The sequence below is a fragment of the Chelon labrosus genome, assembly GCF_963514085.1.
Source record: "Chelon labrosus genome assembly, chromosome: 10".
NCBI classification, from domain to species: Eukaryota; Metazoa; Chordata; class Actinopteri; order Mugiliformes; family Mugilidae; genus Chelon; species Chelon labrosus.
Window position 1 is genome coordinate 22,903,344 of NC_140360.1, and position 17,534 is coordinate 22,920,877.

General features: G+C 45.2%; 1 protein-coding gene across 3 annotated transcripts; it reads left to right on the forward strand.

The window, feature by feature from the left end:
• The first annotated feature begins 351 nt into the window (after positions 1 to 351).
• On the forward strand, positions 352 to 17,305 carry nfatc2a (nuclear factor of activated T cells 2a). 3 transcript variants are annotated; one of them, XM_084553583.1, is made up of 10 exons: positions 352 to 827; positions 1,211 to 2,144; positions 2,243 to 2,411; positions 4,325 to 4,527; positions 4,611 to 4,783; positions 6,276 to 6,416; positions 8,417 to 8,472; positions 8,601 to 8,760; positions 8,893 to 9,585; positions 15,481 to 17,305. In XM_084553583.1, exons 1-10 carry the CDS (start codon positions 695 to 697, stop codon positions 15,534 to 15,536), a joined length of 2,718 nt encoding a protein of 905 aa, XP_084409709.1. In that variant the 5' UTR covers positions 352 to 694; the 3' UTR covers positions 15,537 to 17,305. The 3 variants fall into 3 exon arrangements, with proteins under 3 accessions (XP_084409709.1, XP_084409710.1, XP_084409711.1); XM_084553584.1 differs by having other exon boundaries at positions 8,601 to 8,733; positions 8,893 to 9,591; XM_084553585.1 differs by having other exon boundaries at positions 8,601 to 8,733.
• Positions 17,306 to 17,534: the final 229 nt, after the last annotated feature.

Below are 17,534 nucleotides of genomic sequence, written 5' to 3' on the forward strand. Positions count from 1 at the left end.
CCAATTCCTGCTGACATAGTAAATATTACTGGTGTAAGTCGACTGGAAGGAACGCCCTGGCATGTCTGTTGCGTCGTGCGTGAATCCGGGGAAACCCTCGGGAGAACCTGCGTGTTGTCAGTCACTGATAATCAAATATCGCGTCGCCGACAAATCCACTCTTTGCCGACTTTAAAATAAAACCGAAAAAACTGTTATCGATCCGTCTGTAAGACCACACAAACCTGACATGTTGCCCTTACATATATGTTTTCGTGGACAGCCGTAGCTCAGGTTTTGAGCAGGTGACACCCTGCTGCGTCACTGCAACCTGCCTGACACCCGGGGGCAGCACCAGGCTGCGTATCCCGTCGACACATGCTCTCTTCGATCGGGCCAGTATAATTCATCACTCGCACCTCTGCTTTTTTGTTTTTTTTTTTCTTTTTTTTGTTGTTCGACGCGCCAACCAAGCGGGAAGGCGTGATCGTGTTGAACTCTGCGTTCAGTGTGTAAATAGACCCGCCTTCGTCTGAAAATAACTGCGGCGAAACCGAAGCAGGAAACTTGTGCGCTTCACCTCCTGCAGCTCACCGATGCTCGATCTGACACTTGAACAGGTTCCCCCAAATCCGCGTCTGCGCCGCAACTCCGTAGCCACGTCGCCTCGTCTGATCCCGGAGGAGTCGAGAGGAAAATAAAACAGTTTAGACAGATGACCTCCTTCTACGACGAAAACGATTTGGAGGAAGAGCTCAGTCGAGTCGGCTGCCCTGATGAGGATTTGGAGTTTGAGTACTTGTTTGAATATGAACCGCCTTGCAGCGACTTTGCTGGAGGAAATCAAGGTTTGTCCGCGGCGCTTTTGGCAACCTCAGCTGAGTCCCCGTCCTCTTTTGGTGATCTGTTGACTCATGATTAACATACGTCCTGTAAAGTTTGTTCTGTGAATGAAAAAAAAAAAAAAATCAGGAAGTAAATTTGTCAGACTTGTTTATGAGGGCTCTGGCGTGTAGCCACGTGAAGAAAAATGTCAGTGTGAAGAGGTTAAATGCATGTTCAAAATAGAAATGAACCATAAAAATCAGGATGATTCGTATCAGTGCAAGAGAAACACAAACTTGTGTTAAATCTTACTTGCAGGAGATGCGTTTTGTTACTTTTGGATTAATGGAAAATATCTTTGTCAAATCTGTGCATCATAGTAAAGTGTAATCTTTCCTCTCTGCAGATGACCCCAATCTATCATCTCACAAAGTCCTCAGTCCTGAATCTGAGCAGGCTTACCCTCTGGAGGAGGTCTCCCCGTACGGCATCAAGTCCTGCAGCCCCTCCTACGGTGATCACAACCCTGAGGTTCTCTCAGGGTATGAAAATCAGGAGGCCAGAAACTACCAAGACGGTGTGCGGCCTGCAGGCCTGGCCCTGAGCCCTCGGATTGAAATCACCCCTTCCCGTGAGCACTACAATCATGGCCGGGACTCCCTGCAGAACCACCACCTGAACATTAGCCCCAGACCCACCCTGACCGTGCCGGGCCATGAAAACCTTGCCTATCGTGAGCCCCAGTGTCTGAGTCCCGCCAGCAGCAACTCCTCCACCAGCTGGCACTCTGAGAACTATTCCCCCTGGGCGTCTCCTTGCGTGTCCCCCAGCAGTGGCCAGAACCCCGGAGACCTCTGCCCACGATTGCAGAGCATCCACACTGGCTCTCCACGCACCTCCCCAGGAACCTCTCCTCGCACCAGCCTAACTGAGGACGGCTGCCTGGGACCTCGCTCGCCCTCCTCGAGGCCTGGCTCCCGCTCCACCTCCCCACAGGGCAAACGCACCTACGACATGTACAGGAACCCAGGACTGGTCCCTGGGCACCGCTCCCGCAGTCCCTCCCCCCACAGCGGCCATGAAGACCACAGCATAGGTGCCCACTACACACACAGCGGCCTTCCTGATGGCATGAATGGTTTTGGCAGCACTCAGCCAGGCCTGGTGCCCACTAAAATAGTCAAGACAACCAACCAGGTTTACACTCTGTACCCAGAGAACCACGGAGACGGGAACTACTTGGTGTCCTGTGAGCAGGACATGAAACTCAAACCTGCTACAGAGCCTTTCTTTGTAATCCCCCCAATCTGGCCCAAGCCGCTGGTTTCCAGCATCTGCAGGTGAACTTATTGCTTTTGGTTTACGTGCTATTTCAGTCAAGACTTCTACAGTTATTTTATGATTTGCTCAATTAACTGTATCCTCTCATGTTTCACAGCATCCCCGTGGCTTCTGTCCCACCTCTGGAATGGCCGATCCCTAATCGTACCGACCAGTATGAACTCCATATTGAGGTGCAGCCCAAACCACATCACAGAGCTCACTATGAGACAGAGGGAAGCAGGGGTGCAGTCAAAGCCCCCACAGGAGGACATCCTGTTGTGCAGGTATGAAACGAGTACTTAGTTAAATATAAATCAGAGCATTGAAATTGTAACGCTGAGATTCAGTGCGCTGGATGACCACAGCGTTGTCAGGTTTGTCCTTTAAATTAGCCTTCTATTTTGGGAGCCTCAGCCTGATGGGAGAACTTGCATGTAATGCTATTTTCCTGCTCATTATGCACTCACTGGCGTTGTTGCCCGGAGCCAGCTATATGAAAATTTCTCTAAGCGAGTCACTCTGACTGCTGTCATGTCGCCATTCCTTTTTCTCACTTTCTAAAACGAAACGTATTTGGACAAAACCTAGCCCATTATGACACAGCGAAACCTCCATTTAGCCTCAGGACAGCCCTCAGAACGGAATTCGGGGTCGGCGACCGACACAGACTCTCTGATGTTTTTATTTCTGCTTTCCAGCCTAAAATAGTCGGCTATTGTGAGCCCTCACCTCACAGTTTTAACCACACAGGCGCATCTGTGTTCATGCCGTCTTCACTTCCTCTTACACGCTGTGTTGTCGACTGCCCGGTTTTTGGATTAGGCAGCTGACTCCGAATTTGGCAGAGAGTTAAAACAGTTCGAGATCAGTAGAAAAAGTTTCCTATCATGTTTCTATTACAGCCATAACTCTGAATTCAGACGCAGCGTGCTGAAATTAGCCGTGACACACTTACAGTTGTCTGTTGTGTCCATAAATAGGTTCAACTTCCCCTTTTTTTGCGTTACCGTGGCAACGTTTCAATGCTGTTTTTGTTGGTGATAGTAGGGACATTGTGGAAATAAGGCTTCTTTTCCATTTTCTGCCCATCCCCAAAGACCTCACCCTGAGGTCAGTTCTGCCCGGTTTGCCAGGCCAATCAGATGGTCAGGCCTGGCTAGCCACGGCTGCACTCCCTCACCTCGCCTTTCCTCTTCCTTCACCCCGTGTTTTTCCTTCCTCCTTCTCTCCTTCTCTGAGCCTTGTGGCCTCCACTTTACTTTTCCTACGCTGCTCTCTGTCATGACTCACTGCTCCTGCCACTGCCATGACAACCGGCCGACTGCTCACATGGCCTGTTGAGTGTTTGCAGTCAGCTTCCTCTGTTTCACTCCGTGTGTCATCTACCTGGACAGGAGGCAGCGTGCTCATTCACGTTGCCATAGTTTCTGTTCACACCGAGCAGCTGGTGAGAAGTCCGTCAGTTGTGTCAGCTGAGATAATCATTTCTACATCCAGTCGTTTCTTTCTGACCCCAGCCGAAGGAAGCTGTCTCTCTACACTCTTCTGAATGGAAACTACAAAAATATTTTAAGCTGCTCATGACGTTTTCTGCAGCGAGCATGATGATTGAAAACAAGTGTCACCTGTAGCGTTTGTTCCATTAGTCAGAATCCTGTTCAGTGTTGTCTTCAATGATAGAGGTCATGCACCTCAAAGTTTGCACAAAAACAGCATTTAGATGCAAGTCGACACTTTGTGGTTTTTGCAGGTTTCCTTAGAAGGCACCCTCAGGCTAAAAGTAACTTCTCTCTCAGTTGACAGTTTCACAGATGCACTACTTTTTTCTTTTTTATTTCTGCAGCAGGACATCGATATAGGTGAAAGGACATGTGTCGTATGTCAGTCAGGTAGGATGACTGTGGCAGTTTCAGTTCTCTCAATGAGAGACACGGCCCTTTATAAATCCCTCATCCAGCTAGGAGATAACTAATGGTTGGCTGTTGGATTTGAGCTCTCTGCTGGCTTCAAGGCTGCAAAAAGAAGACTCATGCTTTTGCACGTGGGTCTGACTCCGACTGGCCGTCTCTAAGGGGAGGCAACAAGTTAGAACAAGAGATTATGGAGATGTACATCCAGTCTAATGTCCCACTGAACATTTCCTTTATTCTCATCACCTTATAGTGAGACTGCTCTTTTTCTTTTTGTGTGTTTGCAGTTACATGGCTACAGAGGCAAGGAGCCGCTCGGCCTGCAGATTTTCATCGGTACGGCGGACGAGCGCATCCTCAAGCCTCACGCCTTTTATCAAGTTCACCGCATCACCGGCAAGACGGTTACGACCACGAGCTACGAGAAGATCGTCAACGGCACCAAAGTCCTCGAGATCCCGCTGGAGCCGAAGAACAACATGAAAGCAATGTGAGGAGGAGCAGCCGAAAGGTTTCAGTTGTGCAAAACGTGCGCTGCCAGTTTTGCTCACATGCCCGATATTCTTCCCGCAGAATCGACTGTGCCGGGATCCTGAAGCTCAGGAACGCAGACATCGAGCTGAGGAAGGGCGAGACGGACGTCGGGCGGAAAAACACCCGAGTTCGCCTGGTGTTTCGCGTGCACATACCTCAACCTGGGGGACAGCACGTCTCTCTCCAAGCGGCCTCGCATCCTATCGAGTGCTGTAAGCAGCTACACTTGAAATACTTATGCTTTAAGTGCTTTTCTAAATCATCTGAAAAACCCTGATACAGTGTGGGCTTTGTGAATTGCTTATGTATGCTAACCGTTGTGGTCAAACTGCTTTTCAACAGTTAACAAAACTTTATACAAAATAAACATCATAAAAAAACACCTCACATTCAAATGAGCTTGGAGCTCGGCTGATAGTCCAGAACCCTGTGAATAGAGACCTCTTTTATGCAGCCCGGGCTTCCATCCAGTTGGTGGGCGCTGCATGTTTTAGTGTCTGTGTACCTGTTTGTGTATGCAGAGTAGTAAAGTCTGTGTTTGGGTACATCAGTGTGTGTGTACACAGTGTTATTAAAGCACCTGGTGTAATCAAAACTCAAACAAAAAGGCCCTTTTTCCAGCTTTGATCAACACTTTGGCCGAGCGCGGCTGCCTGCAATATGCTCGTGTCATTGTAAAAAGTCATGACGCAGAGTATAATATCGTTTTATTATTGTTGTTTCCCGTCAGCGATCCGGTCGCAGAAGGGCAGGAACAATAGCTGCCGCCTGTTTTTCATGTGATGAACTTCAGAAAGAGCAGTGGAAAGCAGTCGAGCGTGAAGACGCACACAGTGACACCTGTGAGACATCTGTCTGAGCAGTTGATAAGCAGGCTGGGCCGGCGGTGGCGGTGGCGGTGTGTTTGAGGAGGAAAGGCCTGTTCTGCTGCTGTCATCCTCTTTGCTTTATCCATTTGCTAGCGGGGTGAACAAACCTGTTAAAAGGGACAGTTTGGCAATACCTCAACTCCCTTTAGTGAGTGTTGAATGAAGGTTAAAGCTGCCTTTTCTCTTTTCTCCCCCCTCTAGCTGCTGCATTTGTCTTATTCTACGCAGTCTAGGGTTGTTTATAGCCTGCATCTTTTACTGATTCTTCTCTGTTCAACCACCCTTTCCATCACATGGAAATATTAGTCATATGTCAGATAACGACTCAGGATATCGAGCCCCTTGAGACTTGTTTAACATTTTAGCTTCACATACACTTGGTGGTATTCATTGTTTTATCACGTTGCATCAGACTGTTGGGCGTTCCTCTTATTTCCTGCACAGTACTTTATAGTATGATAGTCGAAGGCAGCGTCTTCTCGTACCTCTCGTAAGTTGTGATTTTAAAATTGTCGTAAATTAAAACTGAAAGAGATGCAGGGATTCCTGAATGACTCAGCATCATGCCTTTATTGTAAATCGCAGTCACTTCTTGGTAATGAGAACAGTTACATGTTTCATGTTTTGTGCATCTTAATTATTGATTTTTTTAAAATTTTTGATTCATTGCCCAATCATTTAGTCTGTAAAATGTGAAAGAAAAAAAAAACATCCTTACCATTAGACTCAGTGTCTTAAAATGTCTTTAAATGTTTTATTCACTTTACAGTGATATAAAACTGACTATCCCAGGGATGGTAATCTTTACACACCACCCCTCTGTGTGTCCCCGCAGCCCAGCGCTCAGCTCACGAGCTTCCCATGGTGGAGAAGCAGGACATGGACAGCTGCTCTGTTCTGGGTGGCCAGCAGATGATCCTTACCGGGCAGAACTTCAGCTCCGATTCTAAGGTCATTTTCATGGAGAAAACTCAGGGTGAGTCGCAAACATCTTTTTGGGAAACTTCCAGTTTCCAAGCAAAGGTTGTTTTCTTAACATGCACTGCCAGAAAACCAGGTCCATGACTGAATCTGCAAACTGTTCATGGTTTCTGGATGTTACTTCTGCTATTACACAACGCGCTGTCGCACCACAATCATTAGTGATAACTGATGAGTCACACAGTAACTCTCGGTGTCTGTACAACAAGTTTTGTTTTCATCACCATCATTGTGTGGATGGAGCCACATGAGCTATTTGCATGATCCAGAGGATAAGGATGCGGCATGACTTCCTTTTGCCCTTTTCTTCCTCGCTGACTTCCATGTTGTCTTATCGCTGAAATTAGTCTTTTGTTATGTGGTTAATGGTTCAGTGTGTGACATGAAAGGTTATTTCATGCAGATTTATTGATGCTCTTAAAAGCATCAAGATGGAATGAAAGGATTTATTTTGTAGTCCATTTTTTTCCCTTCAGTTGTGTAATACCAGTAAGTGAAGTCTAATTTAATCCAGCCTAATATATTAACATTTTTCTGCCAGTTATTTAACCATGATTGATTATCTTTGTGTCTTTTGTTAAAGGTTAAAGGTCAGTCATCCCATTGTTATTTGCCTTGGTCTGTTGATATACTGTAGCTCTGGGACGACAAATTATCAAGAAGGTGTTGAATCTGCAGATCTGAGCAGTTTCCTCTTGCTGCTGCTTAAAGATTCAGTGTTGGTCATGTTAAAACATTGGTGTTTGTCTGATATAGTGACTCACTGGCTCCACTGCTGTTCCTTGCCTCTGGTTTTTTAAATGCATGCATCTAAAACTTGGACGTGCACTCCCTGGTTATGTTTTTTTCCTTCTCCGGGGTTCCCTGCCGCTGTGTTACGACACACAACAGTAATGGATAGTAAGACGGGGACGGAAAAAAGAGATCTTACTAAGAGGGATTGCCATTGTTTTGGAGAGTTTCTGCATGACACAAAGTTCTGGACCAGTAAGACTGCGAAATCCCTCTGAATGAGAGACAGCTGCCTCTGGCCTGAGCTCCCCCGATTCCTGTGCTTGGACGGGGAGAGTCGTACAGAAGGGAGGGAAAGCTTCCCGGCCCAAGCCAGCCAGCTCAGGCTCTCTCTCCCTAGTTCCATCGCTCCCCCCTTTCCACCCCCACGCACAATTATCTCCAGAGGCGAGCTAGTCAGGGGTATCCCTTAGAGTAGAACTGTTAGAAAACACAAACACAGGCACGTGCCAAGAAAGCAGTGGTCGTCACACTTTGTAGGAGAAGTGGAGAGAGTTGATCATAAAAAATAAAACGAAGAAAAAAAAGCTGGCTACATGTGTGGAATCCCCCTTCCTCCTGCTGACTCATTTGAGCCATGTGTTTTTAATTTGTAATTTGACAGAGGGTTTCCCACCTACGGTAACATTCAAACAGAACTCACTGTAGCAGCTGCAGCAGCAGCAACGGCAGCACATGTCCCGTCATGTGTCAGCTGAGATGGAGTTTGCATTGACAGGCACATCTTGTTTTGCGACTTTTCCACCCAAACGACAGCTTAAATGCAGTCTGATGAAGAGTAATGTAACATAAACCACTGCAAACGCCTGCAGCTCTCATCACATCCAGGCTAATGTCGCTCTTCTACACTGAGTGTCTGTTCTGGCTGTCTTTGAGACCAGATAGGTGTGTCTTCTCATGTGTCTCTGGTTGGCTGAATGGAAGGCTGTATGTGTGTTAGAGGTAAACACGTGGATCATCTCTATCTTTGGATGAGCTTGTTGGTGTAACACGAAGTGATTTTAAAAAGTGCACAAAGAGGCTTTTTTTCCCTCCTCATGAATTTGACGGTTGCAGACATGACCAGTCAAGATGTCTACAGCTGCATTTGGATCAGTTAATGAAACAAAAAGTGCTTTGAGTGCAAAAAGATTTACAAGCTTAAGACTTGTGTAATATCATTTGAAACGATTAAACTCATTTTCTCTTTTTACTTCTTTGTAGACGGCCAGCAAATCTGGGAAATGGAAGCAACAGTGGACAAAGATAAGAGCCAGCCTGTACGTGTCACGCACCAGACTGTTCCTCAAATGCTTCAATCATACTTGTAGAACACACCAAACGTGTTTATTGCGTAGCTCGTGTAAGAAGATCCTTTGCGGTTGAATAATGGAGCCTTGTCTTGCAGAGTATGCTGTTTGTGGAAGTGCCGTCCTACCGGGACACGTCCATCTGCCACTCTGTCAAAGTCAACTTCTACGTCATCAATGGCAAGAGAAAGCGCAGCCAGCCTCAACACTTCACCTACACACCGCTGGCATGTAAGAATGCCGCCCTGCTTCATTGTGGTATGCTTAAATGACACTGAGGACAATGGCTGGAAAAGGATTAGATGATGACGAGATAATGATATTTTCTGCACTGTTCTTACTCAGTCTGAATGTTTACAGCCCTCGTATTTGATTTGTTCCTCTCTACAGCGCCATCCATTAAGACAGAGCCCGTGGATGAGTATGAGGCAGACCACATGGGCTTTGCCGTGCCTCAGATCTTGGGCTTGTCCCCCCATTCGTACTACCATAACGCACGCAGCGTCCTCCACTCAGACAACGGCCTGGTCTCTGGCATGGCTTCCTGCCAGCGTCTCAGCTCCAGCCTTCCCAACCAAGACACGCGTTTCCAGCAGCAGAGCCCGGCCATTGTGTACTCCCGCGGGGGTAAGAGTCTGAGCGGCAGCCCTGGTGTTTGGCAGACCGGAGGAATGATGCCTGACCCCCACCGGTCAGTCCTGGTCCACACAGGTTCCCCGGCCCAGGCTGTAGGTCCCATCAATGCAGGCCCTTCTATCATCCAGTTCTCTCCCACCAACCACCACCTTCTTCGACAGGGAGACACTCAACCCCTCACCGCCTCTCAGCCAGACAACCAGCAGATCATCTACTGCGATGCCTACTCTCCACAGTCCGCCGCCGCCCATTCACCCACACCCCCCCAGGCCGCAGTGACCCACCCACAGCACTATCCCACCGTGATCCAGCAGCAGCCCTACGTGCAGAAGGGGCAGCAGAAAGGCCGAGCCCCGCCTGGGACGGGGCAGATAGAGGCTGCGGGAGACGGCACGAGGCGGGTGACGGTCAAGGAGGAGAACCTGGACCAGGCCTACCTAGATGATGGTGAGTGTAAGTTAATGATTTTATACTCTGTGTGAGTGGGATAACTGTGACATTCTCTGTGTGTGTAAAGATGTGTAGAAAAAAAAAAGCGCAGGCGGACAGAGTGATGGATATGTGCAATCATCTTTTGTGAAAGAAATGAGTGATAAGATCTGCCAGCACAGGTATGACTTTTCCCAAGAACAATTCTAGGATATTTACAGTATCTGCGCCATCTCCCTTTTAATGTATCCCGGCCCAGTCTGTGCGCTGTAGTATTCCCCTGAACAAAGCAAACAGAACAAGCTCACACTGTTAAAACAATCCTCACTGGGAGGTGTAGATATGTTCCATTCAAGGTGGAAATAACAGGGATTGTGAGTCATATGTTTATACTTATGCTTGTCAACCCCATTACCCTCTGACAGAATTAATGTCAGGCCACATCCAGCAGCAGGCAGCAGGTCGACCTCTTCCTTATGTTGGAGTTAAAGGTTCTTCAAACTGTGTTATGTTTAACGATAAAATGACAGGCTCTGGAAATGGTACAGTACTTTTCTTGTCTTTAGATTTTATTTTCAGCCAGGTGAGGTTTTAAGGCAGTGTGTGCTTCTCATCATCCTGCTCCGTTCAACAGTGTTCCTTCTGCCGGTCGCAGGGGTTCGCCTGGCACCGGCACACATCAGGAAATTAGCTTTTTTTTCTCTCTCTCTGCATTAAAGGGAGCGGGAGGGAGAAAAAAGTGTCACTCTCCTGACCGCCTGGACATGTTGACAGTGTTATGAAGTGAAAAACAACTTCCATAGCAACCATTGTCAAACAGTGGAACGTGCTGCCTGGGAGAACTGGGGAAAGCCGCTTTGTTTGTTATAGTTGGCCACAACTGCTCCTTGGCCTTATGCCCCTCGATTCAGTGGGGGAGCCCACCAGAGGATTAGCTTTTTTTCCGACTGCGGGATTCTGCCAATCTGGCACAAGAAATTCCTATTTGCAGCTGCTGTCCTCCAGAAATCCAGCCTGATCCCTGTAAGATAGCAGGAGGGTGGAGGGTATTTCACAGGAAAAGGGAAGGAGCTGTGTGTGTTTCAATGGAAAAAATGAAACGAAGAAAAAAGGCCAGCAATGGAATTTGTGTTTTTTGGATGGAACTCGCAGGGTTTCCCACCACGATAAACAGCAACAGGGCTGTGAGTTTGTGAATTAACAAGGAGTTAGAGAAACAGTCGCAGTGGAGTCTTTTTGATCCTTCTGTCGTTAAAAGGTGACGGCGGCTCGTCATTTTCCCAGGGTCTCTCTGCATCCGTTTGAGGTTTTTCAATTCAAAAAAGACTTTAGCCCCTTCCTGTAAACCTCAAGAAAACTGCTTGTAGAATCAGTAGTTGCTAGGAGTAAGTAGTTGTCACTTGTCACAATACAATGACGGCGCGCCTGAAGGCTTGCATCTACTGTTGCAGCTGTAGAGCGCAGCCCTCGTCTTATCGCTCCGACAGGTGATAATCCACCCACTCATGCCATCGTTGCTACTTTAATGAGAAAAAAGCGAGGGGACTTCCCGATATTCAAAACATCTTTTGAAGGTGAGACGATGAGTGAGGTAAAAAAAAATCCCTCTGACTTTGACTGAAAAGTGTAAAGGCATGATCCTGACCGCAGAACAATCATTTAAGATGGGACCATCAAGCGCATTTTCAGCCAAGTGAAATTGTCAACATTACTCATCAAGACATGTGTAGTCATTTGTGAAAAAAAGGGGTGATGCCACATCCTGGTATCGTCACAGTGTTGTGGTCGATAACTGTCACATCTCACAGGAGCCTGAACGGCGTCAACTTTAGCGCCAAGGTATTCTGTTTTCAACCAAAATGTTTGATTTCTCCCACACACGGGGCTCTCACACCTTCTGCCCTGGTATAATTTCCCATGGCCGGTGCTCAGACAAATCCACATCTATTGCCCGTTGTTCATATTTATTGCGTCTTGTCAGCTGAACAAAAGATACTTGTAAGAGCTTGACAGAGAATGTTTGGCATAGCTCACTGCATGCCGCGCAGTTTGCAAAAACAAAAAAAAAAAAAAGAGCCACTGGCGAACCTACAAAGGCTGAGAGTGGCGGATTTAGTGGGTGTGGAATAAAGCCCGGAGGCAGTGGAGCAGGTGAAATTGTTCCAGCGGGTAGAGATCAGGGCAGGAAAGATAAAGCACACAGCAACAGCCTGGTGGACACGCATTAGTCTCAGCTCACTTCCACCTCCCTTTAAAAGGCCTGGTCAAATACACAGCTTAGTCGTATTCAGACGGCTCTGATGAGCATATGCCTGTCCATACGTACGCAGTAAACTTCAATCCAGCATTTCACTTAAATCCAACAATGTTATCCCAATTGTAGCTCTTCAGAAGAAGCTAAAGGATAGCTCTCATTTTCTGGGGACCATAATCCATGATGATTTCTAACTAGCCAGTGAACCGCCATTATGGAGTGATGTTTTTAGTTGGTTAAGTGATAGTGAAGACTATGAAGCACATCTAACCCTGGTTGAACATGGACTAATGTGAAATTGGAGAAAGATAAAACTGAATGACACGATGAGCCAGTTTACGTTTTCATGTCAATATGAGGCGGGAACTGAACAATGGCCCTAATGTGAGTTAGTCAAATTAAGTGCATATCTTCTAAATTTAATGTTATTTATGCAAACATCCTGTCTTTGTCCATACACAGTATGATAACAAGACAAAGCATGAATTTGGTACGAAAAAAGACTCATATACTATATCTGACAGCAGTAGAACCACATTAACAACAACTGAACTTACACACCGATCAGCCACAACATTAAAACCATTAAATAACGTTGACCATCTTGTGACAATCCAGTGTTCTGCTGGGAAACCTGTGGACCTGGCATTCATGTGGATGTAACTTAGACATGTAGCACCCACCTAGACCAGACCAGGCACCCCCACCCCATAGCAATGACACTCCTTGATGGCAGCAGCCATCCCCAGCAGGATGCAGCCTGACACAGGAACACACACACAAAAACAGTTTAGGAACAATTTAAAAAAACATGAAGAACAGCACAAGGTGTTGACCTGGCCTCCAAATTCACTAGATCCCAAACTGATCAAGTATCTGTGGGATGATCCACAGAGGCCCCTCCCCTCAACCCATAGGACCCAAAGGCCCCCACTAACAACATTATGCATCCAGACACAACAGGACACCCTCAGAAGGCCCATGTCCGTTCTCTGATGAGTCATGACTGTTTTGGAGACATGAGGGAGACCTACACAATATTAGGAAGGTGTTCATAATGTTATGCCTGATCAGGTGTAGAGGTGCATGTTCGTGTAGAAATTGGATTTAAATGAATTTCTTTAAAGCCTTTATAGAAAGAAAGTACAATAACACCAAACAGTAACTGCATAGTTATATGATTATTGTAGACAGACATGAATAAACTTGAGCTTGTCTCTTGAGCGCTGTCACGCTGCATCTGTGGTTAAATTGGTGGTTAGCTGCCAGTCCACTTTCTCTGCTTTCTCTTTTCTCTCTATGGTTTTCAGAAGTCATTTCAGTCCCACACAAGCCTCACTCAAGTTGATCCAGTCATACGTAACCCATACTGTACACACATACACTGTATGGACATGCACATACTTGCAGACACACAAACACACAGATTCCAGCTCGCAGCAGGCAGTGTGCAGCGACTGAGTCAGCTACTGTACTGGGTGTCTCTCTCCGTCTCTCTCTCGCTCTCCTCCCAGCGTCGCCTGGTAAACAGGGCAGCTCATTGGTGTAGAGCTCAGGAGCCAGACGCTCACCTATTGAACAGACTAGTGTTCCCTGAGCCTGCCTCAAATAGTTGGTCCGTGCCAACCCTTCATTAGAATCAGTAAAGCCCCACTGTGCTGTCCCTCTGTGGCCGTCCTACTTCTTCTCTGAGCTCGTTTTATACTCAGGAAAAATCCTGTGGCTTCGCTGGGGAGATGAAAGTTTCTTTAAGGCATTAGGTGTCAGAGGGAATTCCACTACAGACTAAAATAAACAGGGACGCTGATGCTGTGACGACAGCAGAGCACCCAGTTTGGCTGCTTCTGCAGTTTTGGGATTCTCGGAAGCTGCTCTGACCATAAAATGTGCTCTGTGTTGAGCGGCTCGCTCACATCTGCAAATGATCAGATAGAAAGGCAGAAAGGGGAGAGGCAGAGAGAGGGAGAGAGAGAAAGATCAGCCTGTTTGATGGAAGAGCATTTCTGTCTGATTGATTAATCAGATTACAAACTAAATGCCATCATGTATTTCACCATTCAGTAAGAAAAAAGCCGATTTTATTTATAGCTCCCTTAACTGCTGGCGAAAAAAAATAAAATCATCACCTTGCAACAGTTTCTTTTTCTGAGCCAATTTTTGTGGTGAGGCCTTCTGCTCAGAGATGCTGCTGCGTGGGTGCAAGATGGTGTATGATTTTGTTTTATGGGAGTTTTAGCACCTTTTGCCTTGTCACTATGTAAATCGGGCCTTTAAATAGAACTTAAGTCTGCTTAACAAAGCTCCTCTACCGCTGAATAAGCCAGTGTCAGTCCACAATCAGCACCATCACCTATACTGTGTTCTTGTTTCTGTTAAAGTATGAAAATCTGCAGGTAGAGGTGAACGTGAATAGAAGGCAAAGATTTGTATCTGTTGAACAGAGCTGGGCTTTGACCGCATACTCCCGTCACACAGCAACCTCCACAGCTGATATAAAGCCAGTTCAGGGCAAAACAAATGCAGTTCCTCAAATGTGTGCTGGCTGCAGCAGCAAGTTAATCACCATAGACCTCCATGTTAAAATGTTCTATATTAATTTAAATGTGTATTTATGCGGAAGAGAAATCCAGTATAGGAACAGATGCACATACATACAAGCCTTACGCAGCAAAACTGCAGTAAAACATTGGTATGCCAATAACACAGACTCCTTTATGGACCATCAATGCAGATATTCACACTTTAACAGTTAAATAGCCCAGCCCTGAAGTGAAGCCCATTACCATGGCTACAAAATCACAGACACGATATGCTCTGCAATGGCTTGGTTGCAGGCAAAAAGCTTTTTTGGCCCGCTTTGAAATACTTATATTACTCATCGGCTCTAATGAGTTCCCCGAGGCACAGTGGAAGCGGCGGCACTATAAGGTCTTAGTGTACACAGACAGACACTCCAGGCCCCGGCTCCCTGACAAACACCAGAGCTCAACCGGCACGGCCTGGTGTATCTGGAGAGGTGACATGTTAAACATTCTCGTCATTCCTTTCTGGTCAATGCGGAACTACCTGAACAGGCGTAGTGGCTCAGGTAGTAGGAAGTGTAAATACGACTGCATGTTGCAGGCAGTTACACTTCCTTTTGACTTTACTATGTGGAACGTCTGAGGTTCTTTATCTGCAGATAAACTCCCGCAAATAAGCAGAACCTGTGGGTTACCTGATGGGAGACAAAAATAATCTCAATTCTTCGATCCTGATAATCCATATTTAAATTTATTTTCAGTGCATGTTTTATGTCCTCCCGCACATTGTGTTCCTATTTTTAGAACTGTGACACCACAAAAGTTTCCATTTCAACCCCCTTCCTCCTCTGTTGATGTGTGTATACACACACACACACTTGCATTTGACTAAACACCAGTACTTGCTTGCTACCTCTAGAGGTTACTCTACATTAATGCAGCATTTATCCGTTTTCCATCTAAGCCCTGCACAGAAACATCAGCCAGACCATAATCTTTCCCCGTCAACAGCGTTTTAAGGATATAAATCAATTTCCCATTTTTACGCGGTTCCGTTTTTAACACCCTTTTGGAATTTCATTGTAAAACCTCTTGCGTGCATCCTGTCTAACATTCCTCTCTTTATTTGCTTTACAGTGAATGAGATCATAAGAAAGGATCTGACGGGCGTTCAGGCCAGAGCGCAGACATAGAGAGGGGACCCAAACAGGAAATGACAACACACCTCCAACCCCCCTCCTGATACCCACAGACAGGCACGCACACATGCAGTCTACAACCTTCCACTGAGGTGACGCACTTCCACCAACAATCAGACCTTCTTTACTCATACAGATAGAAATATCAGCTCCTGACTGCTGTGTTTGCTTTGGACGCTTTCCTGCAATAAACATTTGACAAACAGGAGATTTAATTTGACCCACATCGTCTGACACCGCCACCCCCCCGCAGTTTCCAACAAATGAAACACTGGGCAAATGTGCCTTATTTGCTCATACTATTTTCAGGTTGAAGCGGTTGCTTTTACAAAAGACTAAAGAAATAAAGTAATCACATTAGCCTTAATATTCAGGCAATAAACTCACACCTGTTTGCCTCATAACAGAGAATGGCAGTGATGTAGCATGAAGTAGTTTAACCAGAAATTTCAAACAAAATGATCTTAGACCAAAAATTCAACCCAAATATGATCTTCGTATCTTTCTCGTGGCCAAAAATGTTATTGTATTCTTTAAAATTTGCACAATATGTTGTCTGTGTTTAACTTTCTATGTAGATATCTATAAAACAACGACGATCATCTCATTTTAAGTGCAGTTTTCAAATTGAAGTGAAGCGCACACTGCCTTATAACCATACACAAATTGTGACCCCCTCCTAGTATGCACTGTTTTTAATCATGGGGAGGTCAGTGTTCTTACCTTTTGTACAATATTTGTGAATAACGTATCGTTTTATATTCATTAAATATATATTCAGAGGTGCCAAAGTAGCTCCAAAGAGGCCTGTGATGCTAATCACGGGGTCTGCGTAAGACATTTGGCTCTTGCAAGCTAAAGTGAGAGAATTTGTATACTCTGATTTATAGGCGGTCTTGCTTTTTGTTTTTTAATCTTTTTTTTTTTGTATTGATTGTAATAACATTTGTGGTTGTTTCCACAGTCCAAAGCATAAACTGTGTGTATTGTCTTGTGTATAGTCGCATTTTGAATCTATCCATAATGGCGTTCTAAAAGCTGCCTTCACGCTTGCAGACGTAAAGAGCGTGCATTGTATTTTCTATAGCTGCCATCATAATGTAAGCACAATAGGGGTATGCAGTAAGGATTACTGATATGCTAATATGGCTTTCTTTGATGAGAAAAGCTTTCGTTAAAAAAAAAATAAAAATACATTTTGCATAGTTATATTCCACTGAGTGAATTGGAATACGGTAAAAGTGCCAAGTGCGACTGTACAGAAAAAAGAAAAGTAAGACTGAGACACATTTGATAAGACCTATTTGATAAAAAAAAAAAAAAAAAAATTTATTTTCTTATATTAAAGCTACTATTAATCTCTTAAGGATATTTCTCATTGAGCCAGTACAGCACAAGTGCATTTGACATTTCTTGAATGTAATTAGTTTTTCCCCTTTTCTGTAAATATTAGATATAAAGTCTAAAATAGAAGCAGCTTGTCTTGTGTAAAATACACAATGTTATAGTCATCATCATACCTTTCACCTGTTTTATTACAATGTCCTGAAGAAGATTATGACACACTTACACGTAATAGTTTCTATTTTTGTTCATGTGTTTGTTATTATTTTGTAGTCTTCTCGGTAATGGAAGGGTTATTAATACTGTCTTATTTTATTTTCTATGTTCATCGATGTCATATGTTTCATTTGTGCCTCTTTAAAAAAAAATCTCTATTCATGCTATTTTTGTATCCTTAAAAGAAGCAATAAATAATAACCATATGCATTATGAGTGTCCTTGTTTTAATGTGTCACCCTCTCACTCTGAAGGTCCTGATCCCAGAGCAGAGAATATTCTCCTGTGTCACCGAGGTGCATCTCTTGTGCGCACAGTAGAGATGGCACAAAGGTGCCTCTTTGCTCTCTGGTGCCAATTATAGGAGGAAAATTAAAAATTAGTAGACCCACAGTAGACAGTGACTCATCAAGTGGTCCCCTCCTGCTCTGA

What these genes read in the sequence shown, in the direction of transcription:
- nfatc2a (XM_084553583.1), top strand. Translation starts at nt 695, where the DNA reads ATGACCTCCTTCTACGACGAAAACGATTTGGAGGAAGAGCTCAGTCGA. An exon ending in CTTTGCTGGAGGAAATCAAG is followed by an intron (nt 828 to 1,210) that starts GTTTGTCCGCGG and finishes TCCTCTCTGCAG; the next exon opens with ATGACCCCAATCTATCATCT. An exon ending in ACAAAGATAAGAGCCAGCCT is followed by an intron (nt 8,473 to 8,600) that starts GTACGTGTCACG and finishes CTTGTCTTGCAG; the next exon opens with AGTATGCTGTTTGTGGAAGT.